The sequence below is a fragment of the Ramularia collo-cygni genome (genome assembly GCF_900074925.1).
Source record: "Ramularia collo-cygni strain URUG2 genome assembly, contig: RCC_scaffold06, whole genome shotgun sequence".
Taxonomy (NCBI): domain Eukaryota; kingdom Fungi; phylum Ascomycota; class Dothideomycetes; order Mycosphaerellales; family Mycosphaerellaceae; genus Ramularia; species Ramularia collo-cygni.
In genome coordinates, this window is record NW_019716260.1 from 371,213 (window position 1) to 394,741 (window position 23,529).

Sequence of the window (23,529 nt, forward strand, 5' to 3'; positions counted from 1 at the left end):
ATACAGGAGATACAGAGGAGGCTGTCATCACCTATGTAGGCCGTCACATATCTCTTTCATCTCTCCCTGGGCGGGATGGACCGAAATGGCGTGTATAGAGGAGAGGATGCCCTCAAGGGCCTCAACAGCCGCTACATGATGCCGGCTTGAGCCATTCAGTGCGCTGTTTCCAACACCCGGGACTCCAGGCTCTACTTTCGGTGCACTGCGAGTTGATGGCGACTATGCACGTTCATACGTACTGGAAGATGCTCCCAAAATGATCGGCTGCAGGTAGTCCTTCAGGCGGCGCATTCCACTCCGATGCGTCGGGCAGATGTGCACTGCTTGCAAAGTGAAGCGTTGGACCTGGTCACTTGCGCAGAGGGCGGAGACACGTGCATGATGCATCCCGTCATCTCGCCTATTCTAAGGTAGGGCGATCAACTGACCAGGTTGATGGGCTCGACGCACACCCTCCTCAACGCACGCATGTCTTATCGCGATACCCGCCAGGCAAGTGGAGCAGACGCTACATCTACAGAGGCAGGCCGGGTGCGTGCGAAAATCTTCCAATCCACTCGTCTGCAGCTTGCACCTCTCTCCTTTCTCCCTTCCTTCCCATACGGCACCTAGCTCAAACACGCAACGGAAAGTGTAACCGATGGGCTTAGATTAGGTTTCGGCTGCGATGGTTCCGAGAGATCAACCTCCTCCGCTGATCTCACCCTCTCGTGTTCACTTCCATCATCAAACAAACGTCGACACTACTCCCCAGCTTTCTCCTACAACATATCGTCTTCTACACTCGCACTCGCCATCCTCTGGGCTGGGAAACGAAGCCGATGACGAACGCTCCTCGCTGTCCTTGTCTTCCACAAGGTCCTCGCTCTACCGTCTGACGAGATCAATGTCTCTGGACAACCWCAATTCCGACCCTTCGTATCTTGGCGAAGATACAAGACCAACTTCCAAAAAAGAACTACTCGGATTCTACGCCTATTCCTTCGCTGCAGAAGTGTTCGTCGTTTGCGGACTGGGAGCGTTTATTCCTATAACTTTGGAGGATCTCGCCAGAGCTTCACCATCAGCTGTTCTCGCCCACGACCATAGCAGATCATGTAAAGCCCACGGGATCGAGCGGTCCATTTCCGCTGCTTCGTCGCCACTCTCTCTTCGCGGCGACATTCACGATCCAACTTCACGCAAGGGAGCGCAATGTGTCATCAACGTGCTGGGTTGGGAAATGAACACTGCTTCTTTCGCCATGTACACATTCTCTCTGAGTGTGCTTGTCCAGGCTTTACTCGTTGTGACAATGTCGGGGGCAGCGGATCACGGCCAGTATCGGAAGAAGTTGCTGATAGGATTCGCCATTGTCGGAGCTCTTGCCACGATGCTATACCTGCCTGTGACGCCGAATTACTATCTCCTGGGGAGCTTGTGGGCTATTGTTGGTAACGTGTGTGTCGGAGCCAGCTTTGTTCTGTTGAACTCATTCTTGCCACTGCTTGTAAGGTGGCATCCTTCGACACCATCGGCTGAATCCATCAGCGATAGCGATGATGACGGCAGAGATTGGCAACACACTGACGAGGTTAGTCCGAGATACGGTTCTGTCGCTCCTCTCATTCACGAAGCCTCCCGCCACTCTTGAACGTACCTTGGCGTAATGCGAGACTTGATACGTCTGGACTTGGCATGGTCACAGTACTCATACGAGGATCATTGTCACAAGTTCACAATGTCTCCCTGGTATTCACAAATACTGTGCCTCGTCTTTTGCTGCAAATCAAACATTGCATTCCTGTGCGATATGGAATACCCACGGGTTGTTGAACGACAGTCTTTTCATACCATGTCATCAATCTGGTCGTCCCTTTTATACTGACACAGATGATGTAGGCTACGTCCGCTGAGCACCACCAAACTAGGATGTTGGACTCTACAGCTGGTCTACTGTCAGCTCATGACGGGTCCACACCTCGCCCATCAAATTCACCACCCTCACTGGAGATGCAACTCTCAACCAAAATATCCTCCTACGGCGTCGGCATTGGCTACATCGCCGCCGTGGTTGTTCAAATCATCYCAATTGTCATACTCAAATCGACCGGCGCCGACCTGTTCTCCCTACGTCTGGTGCTCTTTACCATAGGCCTCTGGTGGCTGGTCTTCACGATCCCAGCAGCTTATCTCCTTCGACCTCGTCCTGGACCGCCCATGGCAGCTTCCAAATACACCGGCACGTCGCAAACTCGTCAGTGGCTTGCATACATTACATTTTCCTGGACCAATCTCTACCGCACCATGCTCCGTGCTCGCCGCTTAAAAGACATCCTCCTATTTCTCGCCGCGTGGTTCATGATCTCCGATGCGGTAGCAACCGTAAGCGGTACCGCCATCCTCTTCGCCAAGACCACTCTAGGAATGAACAGCTCCGCGCTCGCGTTGATCAATGTCATCGTCACTATATCCGGAATCTGCGGCGCTTTCACATGGAGTAAAGTCAGCCGAATGATGAATCTATCGCCCTCCCATACCATCCTGACTTGCATTTGTATCTTTGAGTTGATACCTCTCTATGGTCTTCTGGGTTACATTCCCTTCATCCAGCGTCTCGGAACAGGAGGTCTGCAACAACCCTGGGAAATGTATCCCGTCGGCGCAGTCTATGGACTCGTTCTCGGCGGTCTATCCAGCTACTGTCGAAGTTTATACGGAGAATTGATTCCTCCGGGAAACGAGGCGGCATTCTATGCTTTGTACGCCATCACCGATAAAGGCAGTTCTGTCTTCGGGCCTGCGATTGTGGGCGCCATCACAGATGCTACGGGAGATATCCGACCCGCATTCTTCTTCTTGGCGGTATTGATAGGCGCTCCTATACCTTTGATGTTTCTCGTGGATGTGGAGAGGGGGAAGAGGGAAGGGTTGCGGTTAATGCGGGAGGGTGTGTTGCTTGCTGATGGAGGAGAGCAGGATGTGGCGTATGATGTGGTACCGGGAGCTGATATTGATCAACACGATGAGCGCGATGCCGAGCGGCGATAGAAGCTCAAATAGTTGTACATATCTTCYGCTACCCGCTCAATAGAAAGAAGGTCTTCGCTAGGTATTCTCGCTCATAATGTTGTTTTCGGTAACTACTGTAGCCTTCAGACGGTATGGTAAGGTAGAATGGCCGACAATGTCTACCCTTGCACGTCAGACCACGTGCGAACCCTGGGATGCTGTCGTGCTGGAGTCTCTGTTAACAATGACAGTAGCTCACCGTACCAAGACTCTCTGTCTGGTAGCGGAACCCCCCCATTGGCAGAATCACTCGCCTCACTATCAAGAGACATTATTAAAGTGCTAATCTCGTCACAGAAACCTCACATCGATAGCTCTAGATTCGACAAACATTATTGATCATTCTATCTGGTGTAGCTCTCACTGCTCTATATCATTCAACCAACACCGCGCTTGTAATCAAAAAACCACGTCCCAACAACCCCTTTATTATATGATGTGTGCGTTTCGTTCGTTGGTCTTCGTACGTCCCATATTATAAGTGAGGTAATTGGAGCCGTAACTCTGAGCTGATGAGTAGCCTCTCTGCATCATACCTCCCTGAGGACGTGTACTTGTGGTGGTGGACTGCGCACGCTGAGTAGTTTCCGCTCCCTCTTGCGGCTGGGTCGTCGCTTCCGGCTTCTTCTCTTCATCACTCTTGGAGTCATTGTTTTTCTTGGACTTGCTCTTTGATACCTTGGTCTTCTTGGAGCTCTTCCGGACCCGGAAGAAGTAGTAGAGGAAAACCGTGACGAAGATGTTGAAGATGATGTAGACCCAGAAAATTCCGACATTTCTCCATCGGTCAGACCATTTGATGCCGACTCCCTCGAGGAATGTGTCGGCGACTCGAATGGAACAGTAGGCGCAGTCGCTCGTGGCATCGGGGTTTTGAAGCTGACCGGGCGCGGCCGCGAGATAGGGGGCCATGTATTCGCCACATGTAGAACCTGATGGCGGCTGGAAGACGCTGATCTCACTTTCGGAGCAAGTCACCTGGCGATCATGCAACATGGCAGCAGCCATGGATCCAACCTGGGAGAAGAAGTTAGCATATCTCTTTGACATTGGGGGGTGATGAAGGCTTGGGGTCACGCCCTTGGCCTTCTGAATTRAGCTCACCCAGTATGTGAAGGGGCTAGTCCTGTACATGAATATCCAGAATCCAGGTAGAGCGGACGGAGGCTGCATGACACCATTGAAGATCAGAGACATGAAGAAGAGGAATGTGACGATCGCTCCGGCCGTTTGGGCATCCGGCATCACGACGATGCACATGTGAGCAAAAGTCGAGGCGTAGATGAACAGAATCACGCAGAGTACAAGCACCAAGCCTTGCCGCTCTGAGCTCTGGATTCCGACGACGGGGTAGTAGAAAGTGGCATATGCGAGCAGACCGGCACAAATCTGGTACGGGAGCTCGACGACAATGTTGGCGATGAGGAATGCGATCCATGAGTACGCTTTCGAGGGACGTTCGCGGACTTCATATAAGCTCCTTTGGGTCACAAAAAGTGGCTGGATCTGCTGGACAAGAGTACTGAAGATGGTCGTAAGCATGAAGAGCGAGTAGAGGACATTCTGCATTCCCTGGAGGGTGGCATCGGCCTGATAGAAGGAGAATCCGATGAACAAGCCGGATGCCTAAGTATGTCAGTCAGTGTCTGTAGTGAATGTCGAGAGGCCAAGAGGGAGGGCTTACCGTGGATAGAGCGAATTTCGCCATCACGTAGGATGGCATGCGCCAATACTGCTGGAAGACACGCCCGGTAACAGCTCCGATCTGGGCCGTGAGAGGCATGGCAAATTCAGCATGGGCGGTCTCGTCGTCGTCGTCCGAAGTCGCTCCCTTGCGCTCTTTGTGGATATTGTCGATTTCCTGCTGGACGCCAGATGCCTCCTTGCTGTTGTTCCAGGTTCCCACCCAATCGGCCTTTTCGTCTCCAACAATCTCAAGCATGTACTCGGCAGGATTCTCTTCTTTGCCACATTCGCGAGCGCCGTTGCCCTCGAAGTAATCCAGAAGTGTTCGTGAGTTCTTTCCAATGTCACCAAAGTAGACCGTTTTTCCTCCCTTGCGGAGGAAGAGAAGTCTATCGAACTCCTGGAAGAGGATGGCAGAAGGCTGGTGAATAGTACAGAGAACGGCCTGTCCGGCGTCTGCGAGTTTGCGGRGGAAAGCGCAAATGGCCCAAGCAGATTGCGAGTCGAGACCACTGGTTGGCTCATCCAAAAAGAGAAGCAACTTCGGTTTGGCTGCAAGCTCCACTCCGATAGTAAGCAGTTTACGTTGCTCGACGTTAAGTCCTTCTCCTGGCACACCAACAACAGCCTCGGCAAAGTCCTCCATGTTGAGCATCTTGATAACGTCTTCAACGTAAGCGTACTTTTCTTCTTTACTGACCGTCTTGGGCTGGCGAAGCATAGCAGAGAATCGGAGGGACTCGCGGACGGTGGCGGTGTCCAAGTGTAGATCTTGTTGCTGTACGTATCCAGTTTTACGCTGGAAACTGGCATCGAGGGGAGCACCGTTAACGAACATATTTCCGGTGACCACACCCATGGTCGTTCGTTGAGCCAGGACCTGTTCATACTATTAGCCACCCCTCTCTTGGTATTGACGGTGCACACTTACATCAAGAAGAGTTGTCTTTCCGGCTCCWCTTGTACCTAGTGAACAAAAGCGTTAGCGATGCCTGAAATAACGTGGTGGTGTAGCGAAGCTTGCGCAGCATGAGACACCCCTGTATCATGCTGCGGGCCTTTTGCTTGGGAACTTGCTTACCCATCAAAGCAGTCAATGTCCCAGGTTTCACGAAACCGCTCACGTTGTCAAGCAATCTTCGTGGCTCGCCCTTGATCTCAATGTCGTATACCACATCGCGCCAGGTGAACATGTCAGTCTGTGGCGGGATAACGTTGACGTCGTCGTCGTTTGCACTACTCGAGTCGGTCGCGGTGGCTTTGTCATTGCCACCATTTTCTTCGTCGTTGGCGTCTGGCTTGTCCAGATTTTGCATGTATGCAGGAACATGGCCACGCCGGAAGACAAGGACCTCRGCCGTGCTTGACGTCGAGCTATTGAGCTCAACAGCCACAAAGTAGATGATCATGAATCCGAACAAGAAGGCCAACAAGATGCCGAAGTTTCTCCAGACGTGGGAGTAGTAATAGCCGTAAGCCTCTGCGATATAGGCATCACCATTGACCGTGAGCTGGCCAGCGACCGAGCCTTGTGTCGAACAGATGAATGTTTCACCACCCTGCGTCAAGTCGAAAGCCGGGACGAACTCTGAGCATGCAAAATCGCGTCCGTGAAACTCGTTTGCAACTAGAATCTCGAAGCMGTAGAAGATTGGGTTGATCCAGCGAATCCAGCCAAACCAGTCCTTCATGTATCGCGTCGGAACGACGAATCCAGTGTATACGACGAGAGCGAGCACCATGACACCGGAGAGCGCCATGGCTTGGGAGATGGTCTTTGTTAAGGCGGCCAACGTCCTAAATACCGCACTCATCACGAATGTCGAGATGAAGGCAATCAGGAAGAAGAGAAAGAATTGATCGGGGGTCCGTCGGAGGCCAGCCATGAAGTAGAGCACCAAGTTGAAACAAACCGCAACCGCAAACTTCAGCGGAATATCGATCACAATACCAGCTAGAGCTTCAGTAAAGGGATGATAAAAGGCGTAGGACTTGTGCTTCTCGACGATTGGCCGCTGGTCGTAAAGACTGTTGATCTCGCTGATCGCCGACAAGGCGTTGATCAGGATGGCGAAGAACAACACGGCACCTCTAGCTTGGAAAGCAGAAGTTGCAGCAGGACTGTCGAAGAAGATGGAACCWATGATGAGAGCGATGATGATGTTGAAGATCATGGGAGTGAAGGTGGACGCCTTGTCGCCCCAGATACGTTGCCAAGATCGCTTGGTGTTCAGCTTTACCTGCATTGGGATGCTGACAACGTATGGAGATTTGGGACGAGCGTGCTTCGCTTGGTTGTCGTTCTTGTACTCGCGGAATGCTTGTAGCTCGGCTTTATCTCCTATCGGGAATTCGTTTTCGTACTCCTGGATCTCTTCCTGAAGCTCCTTGTACTCGGGGCTGTTGCGCCAGTACTTTTCGAAGTCGTCGGGGGTTCGGGGCACTCTGTCTTCGTACCCTTCACGGGTCTGACGCTCAGCGGGGTTGGTCACACTGGTGAGGAAGTCTCCAGTGGTCTGACGAGTGGGACAGTAGAATCCCATGTTCTCAAAGTACGCTTTGCCTTTCTCCGCCTTGCCGAAGAAGATTTGTCGGCCCTCGTACAGCACAATCGCCTTGTCGAAGAGGTCGTAGATGGCCTGACTAGCTTGATAAATGGCAACGGCGTGAGTCGAACCAGAAAGGTCTGCGTTGAGGCGAAGGGCCTTGATGAACGTCAGGGCGGTTGCAGAATCCAGTCCTCGCGTACTGTTATCCCAAGCACAGACGGCGCTGCCCGCAAGCGCCATCTCAGCAATACTGACACGTTTGCGCTCTCCTCCACTGACACCGCGTACAAAGTCGTTGCCTACTTTGGTGTTGTAGGTGTGCGAAAGTCCGTACACGGCCATGATGACCTGTGTAACGTGCTTGACGGCATCCTCGCGCGAGATGCCCAAAGGCCGGCGTTGCGGCATCCTCAATGCAGCGGCGTGCTCCAGAGTCTGGCCGACTGTGAGATGGGGAAAGTGCTTGTCCACTTCCTGGTTGTAGATCACTTCTCCCTGGAATTCCTTGATCATTCGCTTTTGATCGATTCCATTGTAGTGCACCACAGACTTGTCGTCCATGTTCAAGCCATGCCACTGACCCGTTAGACTCTTCAAGAGAGTGCTGCATCCAGAACCAGGACGACCCAGGACGACCAATAGTTCACCGCTCCTCATGATTCCGTCGAAATTTCTGAGAATCTGTTTGTGTGACTTTCCCGAGCTGAGCATCTCTCCCATGCGCAAAGGCGACATGAGGATGCTTCCAAGAGTGCCTTGCAAGTTCAATGCGTTGCCTGTTCCACTGACGTTGAGATCCTTGAAAGCGATTCCGGCACGCTTGACTTTGATGTCTTCCTCATCCACGAGGCGGAGGGTCATTTTGATCCATTTGCGTAGATCAAAGTTTGGGGACTTTGGATCGAGCTCTTCCGAAGAGAGGTCAATTCCGTCCAAGGTTGCTTTTCTTTCCAGAGCTTCGGGGTCCTGGTCTCCTGCCACTGAGCCGCTTCTTCGTGATGCAGCGTAGGCCGAGTTGGTTGCGAGTCTGGTCAAGATTTGCCGTGACTCCGAGGTGATTTCCCCGTAGGCTTCATCGTCGGACGAAGACGGTCGTCTGTCCGCTGGGGTCTCGGCGACTTCCTTGCCGTCGCTGGTGATGTAGTCGGCATCGTTTGTCCTGGATACATTGTTCTCAATGGTGGAGCCCGAGTTCTGGCTGGCGCGAGCATCAAAGGGCATCCTGTCACTCTCCACGAAGACCTGGCCTTGATGTTCGATTGGGATTTCGAAAAGCTGTTCTACTCTCTCGGCAGAGTAATCGCCCACGACAGGCGAGGTTATATGGACATTGGAGGCCATGATTGTGATGATGCAACAATCGGAACGTCGGGCAAGCAAGGGACAACGACTTGCCGGACCAAAGGCCGCGAGAAGAGGATGAGTGGGATTGTGAAGCGACAGGATAGACGATTGCGCCGGGGGCCGTTCTGCCTATACATACTTACATAACTTTGACATGTCCCGATTTGTGAGCGGTGGTCCAAACGGCATCATCTCGTTTCCCGACTGTCCGACTACCGACTGATCAGTGATGACTATGACTGCTTTGGGGGCATGGAAGATTGGTCCACGATGCACGAGGGAAGGTTTTGGCTGTCGGGCTTGAACCTGGTTCAGATCAATGAACCAGACGCGGCGTGCGAGCAACAAAGCCCTCCGCGGCGCCTGGTCTCGCCAATCTGCCTCTCACATCATCAAGCGTCTCTGCCGTGCTTGCGCCGCCTGTAGTTACTCCAAGAACGCCATCATCTCACCGCGGCCCGCACCTTGCCACGTTGCTTGAGACTTCCCTCGCAGCTCAACTCGTTGAATTATCATTGTTGACGTCTGCCCAGCTCCAGGCCGAGTGGAACAATTTTCAGCCATCTCGGAAAGACCGAGAACGCCATGCTCGTATGGCTATCCGAAGGAAGATGTGCTCCCAATTGGGCTACATCCGGGGGATTCTCCGCAAGTTAGGGTTCGGACCCACATGCGTCGCCTTGCACAAAGGCAGAACACAACACAACCCGGAATGGAAGTTCATTGAGGACCCTTGTGCACCCAAGTTGCTGGATTTCAAGCGACTAAGGTAGCTACGATGCGGGAGCGAAGGGTATCCGGATCCGAGAGGCTTCGGTGTCTATGCTTGCCGCGCTTGCAAGGATTACACATGCATAAGGTACCTATGTACATGTACAAGCATAAAAGCTGGGTGTTGGTGTCAACGAAATTGCCGTCGTATTCTTCGTACAAATGTCCACCATGCGCCGTTCTGTTCTGTTTTGTTCTTGAGTCCGAAGCAATTCCCACTCCCATCAAATGACGACGCGTGGACCCTTTGTGACAACATGAGGTACCTATTCGACGGCGAGTACTGAGTCTGCCTGCACATCTGCCACGCCACGCCGATGGTCCGATTGTCTCCTGTCTGTCGAACGACTTCGCATATCCTGATGACTCAAATAAAAGCGAGGTGGGAGCGTCGAGTCATGAGCCATGCGACTGGATACCGGCGCCGCAGCGTGTTTCTGCCCGTTTCGCCGTCCGAACCGATGAAGATCCTTCGAAACACTTTGAGCGTGGCACAGGCATAGACACCTCAGGCATCCACCTCATCGTTGCGGAAGAACGAGGGATGCAACGACTCTGCCGTCCCGCACCAGACACATTGGCAACGCTTCATGTTCAAAAAGCATGGACTTGCTCACTGAAAGGCTCCTTTCACATCTTTCTCGGACAGCAGGAAGGTCTCATCCCTTGCGCCTCTGCGACGCTTGCGACCYGACCCATTCATGACATGACATGACGGCAGGTCATTCAACGAGTATTCCTGACCAGCGCTCACGTCCCGGACATATTAATGGCTGTATGCGCACAGCCCGTAAAACATCAACGCCCTTCGCATCTCGCTCGCAGGTTTTTTGCACAGAGTCAGGAGATAGTCCAGGTCAACTTCACATTCCACGGCTGGCATGCGAGATTGCCAGTATGGCGGGCAGGTATGTTTGTTTTCCATTCCAGCATCTCATTCCCACATAGCGCGAGGCAGGCTGCCTGGATTTCGTTATACGATCCCATTGCTTCGCTGCTCTGGCACTTGACATCAGTCACTCATTKAAGTTTCACACTCTCTACAAACGAAATTACACTCCCCAACACTCGCCATTCGCGAATTGGCAACATGCATTTCTTTCGCGCGGCGCTCACGCTTGCCATTACCATCGCGCCGCTCGAGGTCCTCTCACAGGTCATCACAATCACGCAACGTCCAAGTTCGTGCAGCGCGATATACACGACCGGAACCAGCTCCGTTACCGTCGTGCAGTCGACTGTCACCGTTGCCCCAATTCCATTTTCCGATGCTTTGGTCAACGCAGGGACGCCCTTCGTGATAGAAATTCAGCCTGGCGCGGCTGCTCGTCGGCGACAGGCAACAAATGCTACCTACATCAATGCCAATGGCCGTACCACGACGAATGCTAGCGAGGCCGTGGCATACAGGATTCTGAACGGGACTTTGCAAAGCGTCGACGGTCAATACATATCCGCCGATCCGAACACAGACAGTGCCTTATTTGCCCTCTCTGCCGTCGCAAAGGCTATTACCACCACCTTCTTCTCTCGGAATCTCGAGATTGGATGGAACAATAGCGCATTTGCCGGCGGTGCCTGCGACTTCTACACGGCTGCGGCTGAGGATGGAGCCATCGATGTTATTACGTATTTCAGAGGGATCGTGGACTCCAGCTGGCAGGCAATCACGTTTGCTGTCAGATCCACAGGCCAGCTAGTACTGGAGCCTACGACTTCCACCATCGTCTCCACGGTCATTTCKATGGGCGGCGGAGTTACGGCTACTCCTTCGACAACGGAGGTAAATGTGCCGACTCCTACTGGCGTACCAACTGAAAATGGTTACTGTGGTGCATCTGCGGGCATCTGTGACGGCATTATCTTTGGGAGGTGCTGCAGCCAGTACAATGCTTGCGGCAACACAGATGAATACTGTGGATTTGGCTGCCAATCAGCGTTTGGAGCCTGCGACCCTCCACTTCCCGCAAGCTCTTCCATCGCAGCAGGCATATCGAGCGCTGGGCCCACTCCCCCTGAGTACTCCGCGACAGCCCCTCAACCCGCGACTTCCTTTCCAGCTGGTTCATCAATCGCTCCTATTATGTCGACGTCGATGTACACCTCTACCAGCGTGTTCCTATCCACCAGTGGTAGTGTGACTATGACCATGACCACTGAGATACCTGTGACCACTTCATTGCCGATCTACAGTGATCCAGGGACGCCCATAGGACCCATCAACCCGCCAGTGTTTGGTTCTTCGACTATCGCTATATCCAGCGAGGTGGATATCAGTACTCCAGGTCTACCGCCATCCTACGCAGCAACACCATCTTCTTCGGCTGTGTCCACCCTTGCAGGCATCTCTTCTATCCCCTTTTCTTCAATCCCCTCCAGCGTTGGAATTTCGATCAGCATTCCCAGCGCTCCACTCTCTAGTGCTGCAACAACGGCGATCATCACTTCCGCCGGGCCTATCGCTCCTTCATACAGCGCTCCCGATGATACATCCAGTACCCCGGTGGCTGGTAGCAGTATCATCAGCTCTGTACCGGTTGACATCCCGAGTAGCAGCTTTGTGATTCCTCTCCCCAGCTTCTATTCATCACCCCCGGCTCCGATCAGTTCAGTTCTCAGCTCTGTGATTGYTCCACCCATCGTCTCGACGGCCACATCAAGCTCGAGCTCGAGCACTGCAGTCGCCACTCTCACGGCCTCTTCATGCCCAGGAACTGCGGATGGTACTGTTTTGGCTGACAGCAATGGGGAGCCCTACCAGATCTATTGCGACAGTGACTACGTTGGCGATCTTACTCCCCTTCCCGACACTCCTAGCTTCGACGCCTGTCTTCGAGCTTGCGACAGGACCGCAGGTTGCGCCGCCGCTACATGGATAGCTGCCAACACGTACTGCTATCTGAAGCCTGCCGGCGGCTTCCTTTTCGGTAGTGGAGGTTATGTCGGTGTGCGTGTCAGGGGCGTCGTTGTTGGAACTACTTCCGCCCAGACTGGTACTCCAAGCACGTCCATCCCTAATCCCGACACTTATCCCACCACATTTTCAGTGCCGAGTCTGCCGACTGAAGAGTCTTTCCCGGCCATCTTCAGCACTACTTTCACTCCAGAGGTCGCGAGCTCAACTGCGGTCCCGACAGATGTGCCGCCAATCTACTCGGAATCATCCAGCATAGCTCCCGCGTTCTCCACCACGCCTGTTCCAGAAACATACCCAACCACTACATCCATTCCGGAAGTATTCTCGTCCACGCCCCTCCCTGATCCCGTGTTCACTAGCACACCTGTCCCCGATACATACCCCACGGCATCCACAACGGRGATCTCGCCTTCCAGCAGCAGCACCGTCCTCGTTCTCTCCTCGCCAATTCGTTGCGATTTTGGAGAAGAAGATGTCGCAACCGAGCAAGACGATGCCTTCTGCGATATTGTCCTTCCGCAGCCCATGGTCTTGTACGGCAAATCGAGTGTCAACACCTTCGCGTCCACCAATGGATTCATATCCATCATCGACGGCGCAACGCAATATCAGAACGCCGAAACACTGCCTACCACCCAAGTGACCGAGGCAGACAACGAGACGCCTCTCTCAGCATTGTTCCCCTTCTGGGATGACCTCAACAAGCCAACGGGCGAAGACGATTACGGCATTTACTATCAACTCTCCGAGACTGGAGTCACGTACGAGTTTTATCTCACGAGAATTGGACAAGCAGTCGTGTTCCATTGGACCGTCGGCTACACCTACGCCAACCCTGGTGTGGCTACTTTTAMTTACTATGAAATGGATGATCCCGGTGATACTGCCACCGTGGGCGCGCAAGGCTGTAAGTCCTCCTCTTCTACCATTCCTCGWGTCACGACGCTAATCTTTGACAGTTGYCGCGAATGGGGAAGCTGTTGGGGTGGTGTACTCCTACCAGAGTGGGGAGATCACGAATGGGTTGGTTGTCATCTGCGATACGCTTGCGAACACTTGCGTGAGATCTCCTTCATCGGCGTGAACTGGGGAGGGGAGCGGGTGGAGGATTAGGAGTTTAATTTCATGATGATGGAGGAATAGTCTCTGTAGTTTAGGACGTGCGTTAGACGGATGAAATACCAATGTATGTCATGCATTTCTGCAAGTTCAATCATTCGGACATTTTATTACCGGCCAGGGTGAGTGAACATAAGTGATTCAAATCATCAGGCCGTTCCCTATTCATGTTTGCTTGAATGACTTGGATGAAGTACCGTAAGCTTGACTCCCATTTTGTGGCATCAAATCCTACATGGTAGGTACTTTCGAGGCACAAGCGCAACTCCGCCAGCATAATGACCGCCAGCATGCAGAAGTTGTAGCATAAAGCAGAATGTCACTCGTCACCAAAGGGTGTGCCGAAATACTACAGGAAGTAATAATTCTACATTTACTGATTTAATGGTGAATTTTGTGTAGAATCTGCATACCCCAACCCTAACCCTCCACGCATCCCAAGAACTTGATTAGGCTCATGCAGCATCCCTGTGAACCATTTCTCGGCGAAAGCACAAGAGCCAAGGAACCAGGAGAGATCAATGAACCGCTCCAAAAGAAAAATCCGGTCGGGCGTGCAGAACAGGAAACACAACGGGGCTTCTTTGCGGCTGTCTTCCTGAGAGATCAATTTTGGAGACAGGAGGCAAGCTGCGATTTGGTTACATCCGTCGCCGCCGGTGCAAGTTGGATGCAGTTGTGACCTCGCGTTTTCAATAATCAATCTGAGACATTTTCCAATGTAGTTCCAGCCCAAACCAGTGTTGTTGCAAGGGTGGTATTGATTGGAGCTAACCATGGAAGGTAGGCGAGACGTTACCTAGACCCTGTCGGAAGACGGAAGAAGGGACGATCCCGTCGTCGTGGAAGTGGAGACGAATTGTCCGCGACCACCTCGTTGCGCCGGACAGCATGGACCGTTGACCGCACGTCCTCGTAACGAATCGTGTTGGCCTATACAGAGCTATCCAGCTATAGCTTTTCCAGCAACCAGTCTCGAACAGGACAGCGCAGGGATCGAGAGAAGATTGGATTTGGGACCAAAAGAGGTGGGAAATCGTGCTGGCGCTTAGAGGCGTGGAAGAACACGGGAATATTTCTTCACTACACACGAGGGAGTGGGGACTACCTACGTGTGGGTTGAGGGGTAGAATACAGTGAGGATGCTGTTGTGAGGTATATCGATCAACACCTGCAAGAATATCCGAAAGAGAGGACAAACCACCACCACCCAAACCACCATATTCATACCACCACTCTCCCTCATGCCATACGACAATGCAAGTCCCTGATGGCTATCGACGGGGCACACCAGGGAATATCACGCCCGCGGGACAACAGCAAAACCCATGGCAGATTCCACGCCATGCGGCCGACTCGCAGCGCGCAGGCGCCGGTTACCTGCCTCCGCCGCCTCCAATGCAGGCACAGCAGTCGCAGAACCTGCAGTTCCCGCCGCCGCCGCCGCGGATGCCCATGAGTGCCACGCAGACGCATGCACCGTTCGTCCCGCCTCCACCTGGTCAGCCCAATAGCTACTGGAATCGGCAGCCTAGCTATCCGCCACCACCACCGCAAAGCCAGCCGCGAGAGCCACGAGCATACGATCCCAGCGTCTATTTCGAGTACAACAACCTTCCACCGCTGAATGACAATGCGCCCTTGACATCCGCTACGTACATTCCAGATGGGTTGAGCTTTGGACCAGGCGTGGGGATACCAGGTCTACATACCCAGAACAATGCTCCGCATGCGCCAGTGCGGCCGGGCCATGCTCCTCAACCGAGCTACTACCGCGGCGCATCGGAAGACTTCAGTCACGACGCCAGCTATCTGCAGAGATTTGAGGGAGTCTACAACCAAGACGCCAACGGAACTTGGTTTTCCAACCAGTATCAGCAAATACCCCTCCCAACACAATCCGCGCCGCCACATCCGCACACCAATTTTCCGCCCCCGACGCCCACGGGAAGGAAGAACATGATCCTGCCGGCCAAGGAGATTGAGCAACACACATCGCCTGCAGTCGAGCAGAACCGACCGACTTACGTGACCTCCGGACCAAGTGCCGAGAGCAATGGGAATCGTGATCTTGCCTCCTCCAGCGATATGCCAAGCTCACCCAAAGGCTCAAAGTGGACCCCAGACCGAATTCAGGGATTTCTGGCATCACACGCATTTTCGAGGGAGTGGCAGGCTGCTTTCCAGCATTTGAATGTCTCGGGCACGCAATTTTTGGACATTGGAAGAAGCGGTGGGCAACGTAACATCGCGTTCTTGCCTCACTCTGTGCTTCCACAAGTCGCGAGGGAATGCACCGCGAATRGCATGGTCTGGGATCAGGCAAAGGAGCGTGAGGAAGGACGCAGATTACGCAGACTGGTCAGGGATGTTATCAAATATGGTTGGACTGGTACACCCCAGACTGCGACATCTACCGGCACTGCTGGACTTCCCCTCCGTGCTCATGGAAGTGTCGGAATCGACGACACGTCACCGAGCCTTGTGAGAGATACCAACGCCTTTGGATCAACACCCACCACAGCAGGTGGCGGAGATGACTCTCCTGGTAGAGCGATGCCAGTGCAGCCAGCGCAGGGCAGAGTACCAGGTGGCTATCGATCCATCACGTTGGACTCTTCCGACCATCGAAACCACCTTGCCTCGATGAATGACCCCAAAAGACACCAGTCTCCTAGCGGTGCAGGAGACTTGAGTGCTAACAGCAAGTATCAAGTCAGTCCTCAGCAAAGCCCCGGATTGGTCAATGTGAGGCCATTGTCAAACGGGACCGGTCATAATCGCTTCCCAAGCGGCGGCCACTTCCGAGGACCGAGCACTGACACACAGGGTGGACGTTCGAGTGCTGGATTGAACTCTGGTAATGACAGCCCGCATAGCAAACCGCCGGCGGACGACTATGTCGGGCGCACAGCGCAAGATGGATCGCGCCCTCCGCCAACGGACAGCAGCGCCCGACGGCAGTCAAGCCGCGATCCTCAGAGCGCCAAGGAGCCTCGGGGACTTTGGGCGAAGCTGAGACGTGGGAAACGGGATGATGCACACCCATCTCCTGAAGATGAACATCCATCCAGCCCACATGCCAACCGCTACCCCTACGCAGACTCGCACAAAGCCGCCTCCTCCGACATCTCGCTCAATGATGCAACAGCTGCACAGTCTAAGAAGAATGTCAGCATCGACTCTACTGACAGCGTTCCCGCTGATATCAGGGGACGGCAAAAGGCCCGTGAAGGCGATAAGAAATACATCTTTGTCACTCCCGACGGATGGAATTACCGCTTGATGGACATAACCGACGTTGAATCAGCGGATCAGCTTCGGACTGTTATTTGTTACAACCTAGGGATATCTGCCGAGGAGCCAGGAATGGCCGTCTACATGACAGCCCCTGGCAGGGAGGAGCACGAAGCAGAGCTCACAGACGAAATGCTAATGGCCGCGCGAACACAGATGGCCGATCCCACGGGCAGTTTGAAACTGTATGTGCGCTCACCGGGTAACACGCCCGATCCTCTGGAGAGTGCCGATATGGGACTTTCCCCGTCGCAGGTGCAGCAGACATCAGTGTCCGGAAAATCGTACGATGACGCAACGATTGAGGCGCTAAGGCACGCTGGCTTGTTGGATTCTGCTCGTTCTCGTGCGCAGCAGGGTGTCAACCAAAGCGAAGAAGCCGCAAAGATGCAGGAAAGTATGTTGCAGCAAGACTTCCAGAGTCTGCCGTATGACCAGCAACAGGTCTTGTTGGAAGCCAGGGCAGAACAACATCGAAAGGACACTGAACGCAAGCGACTGGACTACCAAGCACATCGTAGATCGCAGCTTGTAGATAACGGCAAGKGTGGGAAGATTTACGACTTCGACACTCCCCGGACAGCAGCACTTGTGCATGATTTCGACAGGCAAGCTTCTTTCCACAGACCTGCATCTTCAGGCTCGGTGGATTACGAAAGGCGGACCGACGTCAATTTCCAACCCATGCGTAAAGCACCGCCCGTCCCCGAGCCGACCAACACTCTCGTCAAGGCCAACAGTCTCACCAAGAAGGCCATTGGAACTCGCACGAGCTGGCCAAAGAAGGATGAGCCTCGCAATCGTAGCTCYGGGGACTCTATCCCCGAAGAAAATGTCAGAAGGCCTTCCAGCAGAGGTATTGGTGCTGCGCTCGCTGGTGCTGGCAAAACTGCTGGCATCTTTGGTCAACCGAACAGTGCCCCGGCTACATCATCTAATCTGCAAAGGTCTTTCACCGTGCAAGAGTCGCCGAATGATGATGAATTTCATCCTGATCAAGGAAGCCCCAACGCACCGCGTAGTCCATTTACCATGTCCAAAGGCGGGCAGTCATTCAAGGTGCCAGCGTACGATGAAGACGAGGACGAAGAGGATGATGAGGACACTCTCAAAGCAAGTCAAAGACCGAACCTCACTCTGCGCACCCCATCTAATCCCATGATTGCGAAGCTACAAGCCCAGGGCCGTTCGCAAAGCCCTGAGCTTAGCCCGTCATCCAGTCGACCTTTGGGAGGGTCTCTCGGAAGGATCATGAGCAAGCGCGGACCTAGCTTCAATGTACCAGAGCATCAAGCTGCATTCGCGCCGTCCCCGAACATCGGAGCCGACGATTCTGATGAAGACTCTGACGATGGTTTGTTCGCCATTCCGTTGGCGAAACAAATGGAGAAGAGATCCGCTGCTGCGACTCCTGTGAGGAATAAGAGCCACAGAGTACTCGGCATTGGTAGCTCACCTGGTCGCTCGCCGAATAGGCCGGAGCTCAAGMTCAAGACTTCTCGCCCAAACGTGCACTTCGACTCACCAAAACTCGCTCCGCAAAACGAGCTTCCTGATATGGATGTCAACGAAGCTGACAACATGCTCCATGGCCCGCATTCCACGTCATCTGGAGGTCCATGGTCGACCGATTCGCCAGACTCGTCGGCCCGCTTCGGCAGAAGGGAGAGCTTTATGAGCGATGTGTGGGCAAACCGTCCTCCTGTGGAAGATATTGCAGAGCGACTTGACAACTTCTTCCCAAACGTTGATCTTGATCAGCCCATGGGTGAAGGAGCAGAAGGTTCAGATGCCAGTCCAGTTTCTACTGACAAATCCACCGGAGCATCGACAGCTTCTACTGGGGACCTGCACTCCACCCGTAGTGTCACTCCAATATCGAGTGCCGACGAGTCCGAAGAGACATTCGATGATGAGGAACATACCCTGCGAGGCGGTGCTGGTACCCGATCCTCTGTGGCTCATCGCAGTATCCGCAAGTCCGGGGGTCTTGGGAGGACGAAGAGTATCCGTGATGTGGTGAAGAACAACTACTCCCACCTTGCTGGTTTGTCCCGTGTACCATCGACATCCTCGCTCGCGTCCAGTCGCCACCCCAGTACCATCGGAATGCCGCCACCCCCAAATCCGCTGGCGAACAGAGTCAGCACGTTGAGAAATGACGTGTCAAGTAGCATCAGCAGGAGAAAGAGCACCAAGATGTTCGGTGCCAAGATCGAGCAGGTCAAACCCCAGCGCGGCAGTCGACTGATCAACAATCTTGAGACCATTCCTCAAGACAACATTCCGGCTGGCAACGTTCAACACGTCAAACCAGAACGTCAACCCACATTCAAATGGATGCGTGGTCAGCTGATTGGCAAGGGCACATTTGGTCGTGTATACCTTGGTATGAATACCACCACGGGTGAATTGCTTGCTGTAAAGCAGGTCGAAGTCAACCACAAGATTCAAAACGCCGACCCGGCGAAGATCCGCGAGATGGTCAAGGCGCTAGACCAGGAGATTGACACGATGCAGCACCTCGATCACGTCAACATTGTGCAGTATCTCGGTTGCGAGAAGAAGGAATACAGCATCTCCATCTTCCTGGAGTACATCTCTGGTGGTTCCGTCGGTTCATGTCTGCGGAAGCACGGCAAGTTCGAGGAAGCAGTCGTCTCCTCCCTGACAAGACAGACATTGGGCGGATTGGCATACCTCCACTCTGAAGGAATTCTTCATCGAGATCTCAAGGCAGACAACATTCTTCTCGATCTCGACGGTACCTGCAAGATCTCCGATTTCGGCATCTCAAAGCGAAGTGCGAACCCCTATCATAACGACATCACGAATAGCATGCAAGGCAGCGTCTTCTGGATGGCGCCCGAAGTCATTCGTGCCCAGAGCCAGGCGCTTACTTCTGATGACGGACTCATGAGTACCCAAGGATACAGCGCCAAAGTAGACATCTGGTCTCTGGGGTGTGTTGTGCTGGAAATGTTTGCTGGGCGTAGACCTTGGAGCAAAGAAGAAGCCATAGGAGCTATCTACAAGCTCGGAAGTTTGAACCAGGCACCCCCGATCCCAGACGACGTTAGCACGGTCGTGGGGCCTGCGGCGTTGAGTTTCATGTATGATTGTTTTACAATGTGAGTATCCATCCGGTGTCGAGTTGTGGGAGTTATCGGACAAGACTGACTGACCCGTGTGTAGTGATCCTGGCGAGAGGCCGACGGCTGATACACTGCTGAGAGCACCCTTTTGTATTTTTGACCCGCATTACAACTTCCTGGACACGGAGTTGTATGCGAAGATTCGGGGTGCCTTTTGAGGAAGGATGGAAGTAGGGAGGTTGAAGATGGAAGATCTATCATGGCATGTGCTCACTGTGGAGATACCTTATCCACTTATGAGTGAGAAAAAATGGACATATCCTTTAGTTGTTGGTAAAGCGAGCGAGCGAGCGTTGGAATATCTTAACGAATCACGATCGATAGAGATCTTACAAATGCACGAAGAATGAGATTGGGATAGGAAGAAGCTCATTGCAGGATTGAAAAGAGTTGTGAAATGTCATGTCGCATTTAATCGTTCAAACGTTCAGCTGCCTGTTCATGCAACGCCGTGCATGCTGAGCTGAGTCAAAGAAAGTGCTGGTCTCATCGAGGGGACATACCATCACCCGCTACTTAGGAAACCTGAAGCCCTGGTTCAGCTGCCCTGTTGCGTTGTTCTTCTCCCTGCCATCGCTCGAGAAATGGGTGGGAGTCGACGGAACCATCAACGCCACTGGTGCCTGTTGCTGCTGGGTGCTTGGCGTCCCGTCGAGTACCGACGATCTTTTTGCGCTTCCTCCCGAGGCCTGCAACGGCATTGCCACTCCTCCCGAGGCATGCGATCGTGTTGATGATCCCCCCGAGGCGTGCGGTCGTGTTACCACCCCTCTCGAGGCATCTGATTGTGTTGTTGTTCCCCCCGATGCCTGAGATCGCAGTCCCGTGTCCCCCGATCCTGGCAGCCTCCCCGCAGACTCCCTCCGCTTGTCCTTGTGCTTAACAGCAACAATACGTTGAGCCACTATTCGTACCGGATGGCCTATACACGTTTCGGTGTCGTTCATTCCCACAAGAGGCGCTTCCACGCTCTTCGCCACAATTCCATGTTCATCAAGTAGTGCTCTGCTCGGTGTGCCAGGAATACACGACAGGTGAGATTCTCCGTTCAGATGATGCAATGGAACATTCACGACTCCTGTACAGCCCGCGCATAATCGCAGAACCTCGCGGACAAGTAGCGGCGATGACGACGCACCATACGATGTTCCCATGGGAGCTTTCCGGCATTCGCAACGGAGGTACGACACAGATTTGCCAGGATCCGGGCCAAGCTTGATCGTATTGACGGACATGTAGTCTCGACAGCGTTTTATCAGCTCCTCGACGGCGCACCACTGGCATACGTCGTTGTCGAAGACGAATGCGGCGCAGTGACAGCTATCGAGTGATCCACGAAAATCAACCTCAAATTTCAAATCGAGCTCACTCTGCTCTTTGCTGGCGCATCGGACACACATCGGCATCAGTGCACGATGTTGCAGAATCCAGCCCAGATCGCGTGTCAGCTGGCTATGATCAAACTGAGCGTGTTTCGAGCAGCAAGGCGCATTCTTGGGCACCCCATTCTTGAGAACGGCCCGCGCGAAGGGTTCGAGGCTGTGGAGACGGAGCTCCCTGTCCGCGCAGGTGGTCCGAGGGCAGGTGACGGTGTAGTGTGACGACGATCTGCAATGGCCACAGAATCGCGGCTTGTTTGTGGAAGCGGCGTTTGCGATGGTCTCCTCCGCCATAGGGCTATCATCGGTGTCGCGGGTGACTTTGTCGCAGGGATTGCATGGCGCCGCCGGTGCAGCCTGGGGACGGTCTACTGCCGGCCGTGGGGAAGGCGACATGGATGGGTCCGAGTCGGGTGATGACATTGTGGTGGTGGTTGTTGTGTGGGAGGCTGGATGCGGCAGCTAGAAATTTTGGTCGTGATGTCCGGGTAAGTTCGCCGCGCAGTGAATGGGATAAGTTCGAAATTAAGCTTTCTTTTAGTGGTGGGTGAATGAAAATTCATTAATGCAGCTTCAAGATGGCATGCCTGAGGTACTTCTCGTTTACTTGGTCGCGAATGTCATGGCAAAGATAGAGAAATATGAAATCTGTAGCGCTTGCCTAGGTTGCACTTGAACTCGAACTTTCCAAGATGTGCCTTCCTTCTCACATCGCTGGAGTGGAGCCTACCTCAATATGACAGGCGCAACGAGGAACCTTCCGAGAAATTTTCACTTGCCCGACCTCATCACAAGGCTCGTCACAAGACTCGCCATAAGACATGTCACCACGCTGTCGACGGTCGGCCGAAGAGCATCAAATACTCCCCCCCATCGATGACCCCTCGCCCCATCGACATGGCGTTGAGCTTAGCGCTTCGACGAGATGCTTCACAGGGAACATAGGGTAGGTGCATCCTATCGGAACGACCCCAGACCCGCCATGGTCAAGCTGTAAATGCTTCGGCAGCGGAGGATCTGCACAGGACTCATTGGACGACAGTCTGAGCAAACAACAAAGCTTCCGCCGTCCATGACCTATTACTCCACTCGTAACCATGATGTCTCTGAGGTTTGGGAAAACTCTTCGGGTGCAGTCGGCGGCTCGGCCTTCAGACGGCATGAAGATAGAGCATCGCATCGCATTGACCAGACCACAGTTCACCGTCCGGAAAGCGGGTTCTGTACCATCGGAGCCCCAGCSCATTAGCAAATCTGTATTAGATTGGCACTACATAGTTCGCGACTCATTTTACCACCTTTGACGGAACTCTAGCACGTGTGAGTGTTGACGAGAATAGTATAGTATCCCGCGAAACGTTTCCGCGGGATTACCACCCGCGAGCTTAAGTATGCTTGTTCCAAAAATCATGGAACCATTGCTTGACTGGAGGCATCGACCGGTCGTTCCAGACCCCGCGAGACTCAGATTTCAGGAGTGAGGTCACTGGCACGGCCCTGAACCCCGAAAGTCTTCTCCAACGAGACGTGTCTTACGCAGAATTCTCCGCCTTGCTGCAGACTGTGCATTTCATCCATCCCGTGAGCTCAGCAGGTGCCGAGAGTCTGTGCGGCCGATCCATAGACACGTTTCAGAATCTGGTCCATCGCGGCGGCCACCGACACCTGTCTCGAGAATTGGGTCCGGCAAGTTGAGTCAGTCGGGTTGAAATAGACTTTCTCTGGTCCAGCACAGCAGAAACAGGGCGGGATCACACATCACCACCCAGCTGAACATGTGCCTCGCGATACCAGAAGTGGTGGAGGATCGCGAGGGTCAAAGAGCAAGACATGTTCACAGACAGCTGGAGCGCTGCGGTTCGTTTGCGGGTCCGACTCCACAATGCACCTCTTCTCCATTCCATTCCGGGCGTGCAGTAGCGAAGCTGAGCTCGTGGTCAAACAGCATGGCTTCGGGGGCCCGGTGATCCTGAAATAACGGAGCCAGGTAGCAGGCAGGCTGTGTCAACTTGTGTCATCTGAGGCTGGCGGAGGCTGTACGCGAGTCCCGACGCGGTCTCTTGTGCAAGATAAAGCTGAGGGAGTGCGTCCGGCACTGATCATCATTGCGCCTCTCGTCCATCGAGCAGTCCAGGTTGGTGCGCACTTCAACGACCAGCAATAACACATATATGCACTTTCGCGAGGGAAGCGGGACGTTGCGATAGATGCAAGTTTGAAGTGCTGGTTCAAATCAGGTACGTCGTCGTCATTCCGGT

At 53.6% G+C, this 23,529-nt stretch overlaps 5 protein-coding genes; 3 read left to right on the plus strand and 2 right to left on the minus strand.

The window, feature by feature from the left end:
• Positions 1-670: 670 nt before the first annotated feature.
• RCC_04501 (related to Autophagy-related protein 22-1) lies at positions 671-3,033 on the plus strand (the record flags this gene model as incomplete). XM_023769779.1 has 2 exons in its annotated part: positions 671-1,576; positions 1,885-3,033. 2 exons carry the CDS (start codon positions 671-673, stop codon positions 3,031-3,033), a joined length of 2,055 nt encoding a protein of 684 aa, XP_023625547.1.
• Positions 3,034-3,483: 450 nt separating this feature from the next.
• RCC_04502 (probable ABC multidrug transporter) lies at positions 3,484-8,630 on the minus strand (the record flags this gene model as incomplete). XM_023769780.1 has 5 exons in its annotated part: positions 3,484-4,071; positions 4,159-4,680; positions 4,739-5,620; positions 5,672-5,706; positions 5,822-8,630. 5 exons carry the CDS (start codon positions 8,628-8,630, stop codon positions 3,484-3,486), a joined length of 4,836 nt encoding a protein of 1,611 aa, XP_023625548.1.
• A 1,864-nt stretch (positions 8,631-10,494) lies between these two features.
• RCC_04503 (uncharacterized protein) lies at positions 10,495-13,405 on the plus strand (the record flags this gene model as incomplete). XM_023769781.1 has 2 exons in its annotated part: positions 10,495-13,228; positions 13,281-13,405. 2 exons carry the CDS (start codon positions 10,495-10,497, stop codon positions 13,403-13,405), a joined length of 2,859 nt encoding a protein of 952 aa, XP_023625549.1.
• Positions 13,406-14,697: 1,292 nt separating this feature from the next.
• Positions 14,698-20,050, plus strand: RCC_04504 (uncharacterized protein; the record flags this gene model as incomplete). XM_023769782.1 has 2 exons in its annotated part: positions 14,698-19,868; positions 19,933-20,050. The coding sequence occupies 2 exons, from the start codon at positions 14,698-14,700 to the stop codon at positions 20,048-20,050; spliced, it is 5,289 nt and encodes a 1,762-aa protein (XP_023625550.1).
• A 354-nt stretch (positions 20,051-20,404) lies between these two features.
• RCC_04505 (uncharacterized protein) lies at positions 20,405-21,694 on the minus strand (the record flags this gene model as incomplete). The annotated part of the gene is made up of 1 exon (XM_023769783.1): positions 20,405-21,694. One exon carries the CDS (start codon positions 21,692-21,694, stop codon positions 20,405-20,407), a length of 1,290 nt encoding a protein of 429 aa, XP_023625551.1.
• Between the last annotated feature and the right edge of the window lie 1,835 nt (positions 21,695-23,529).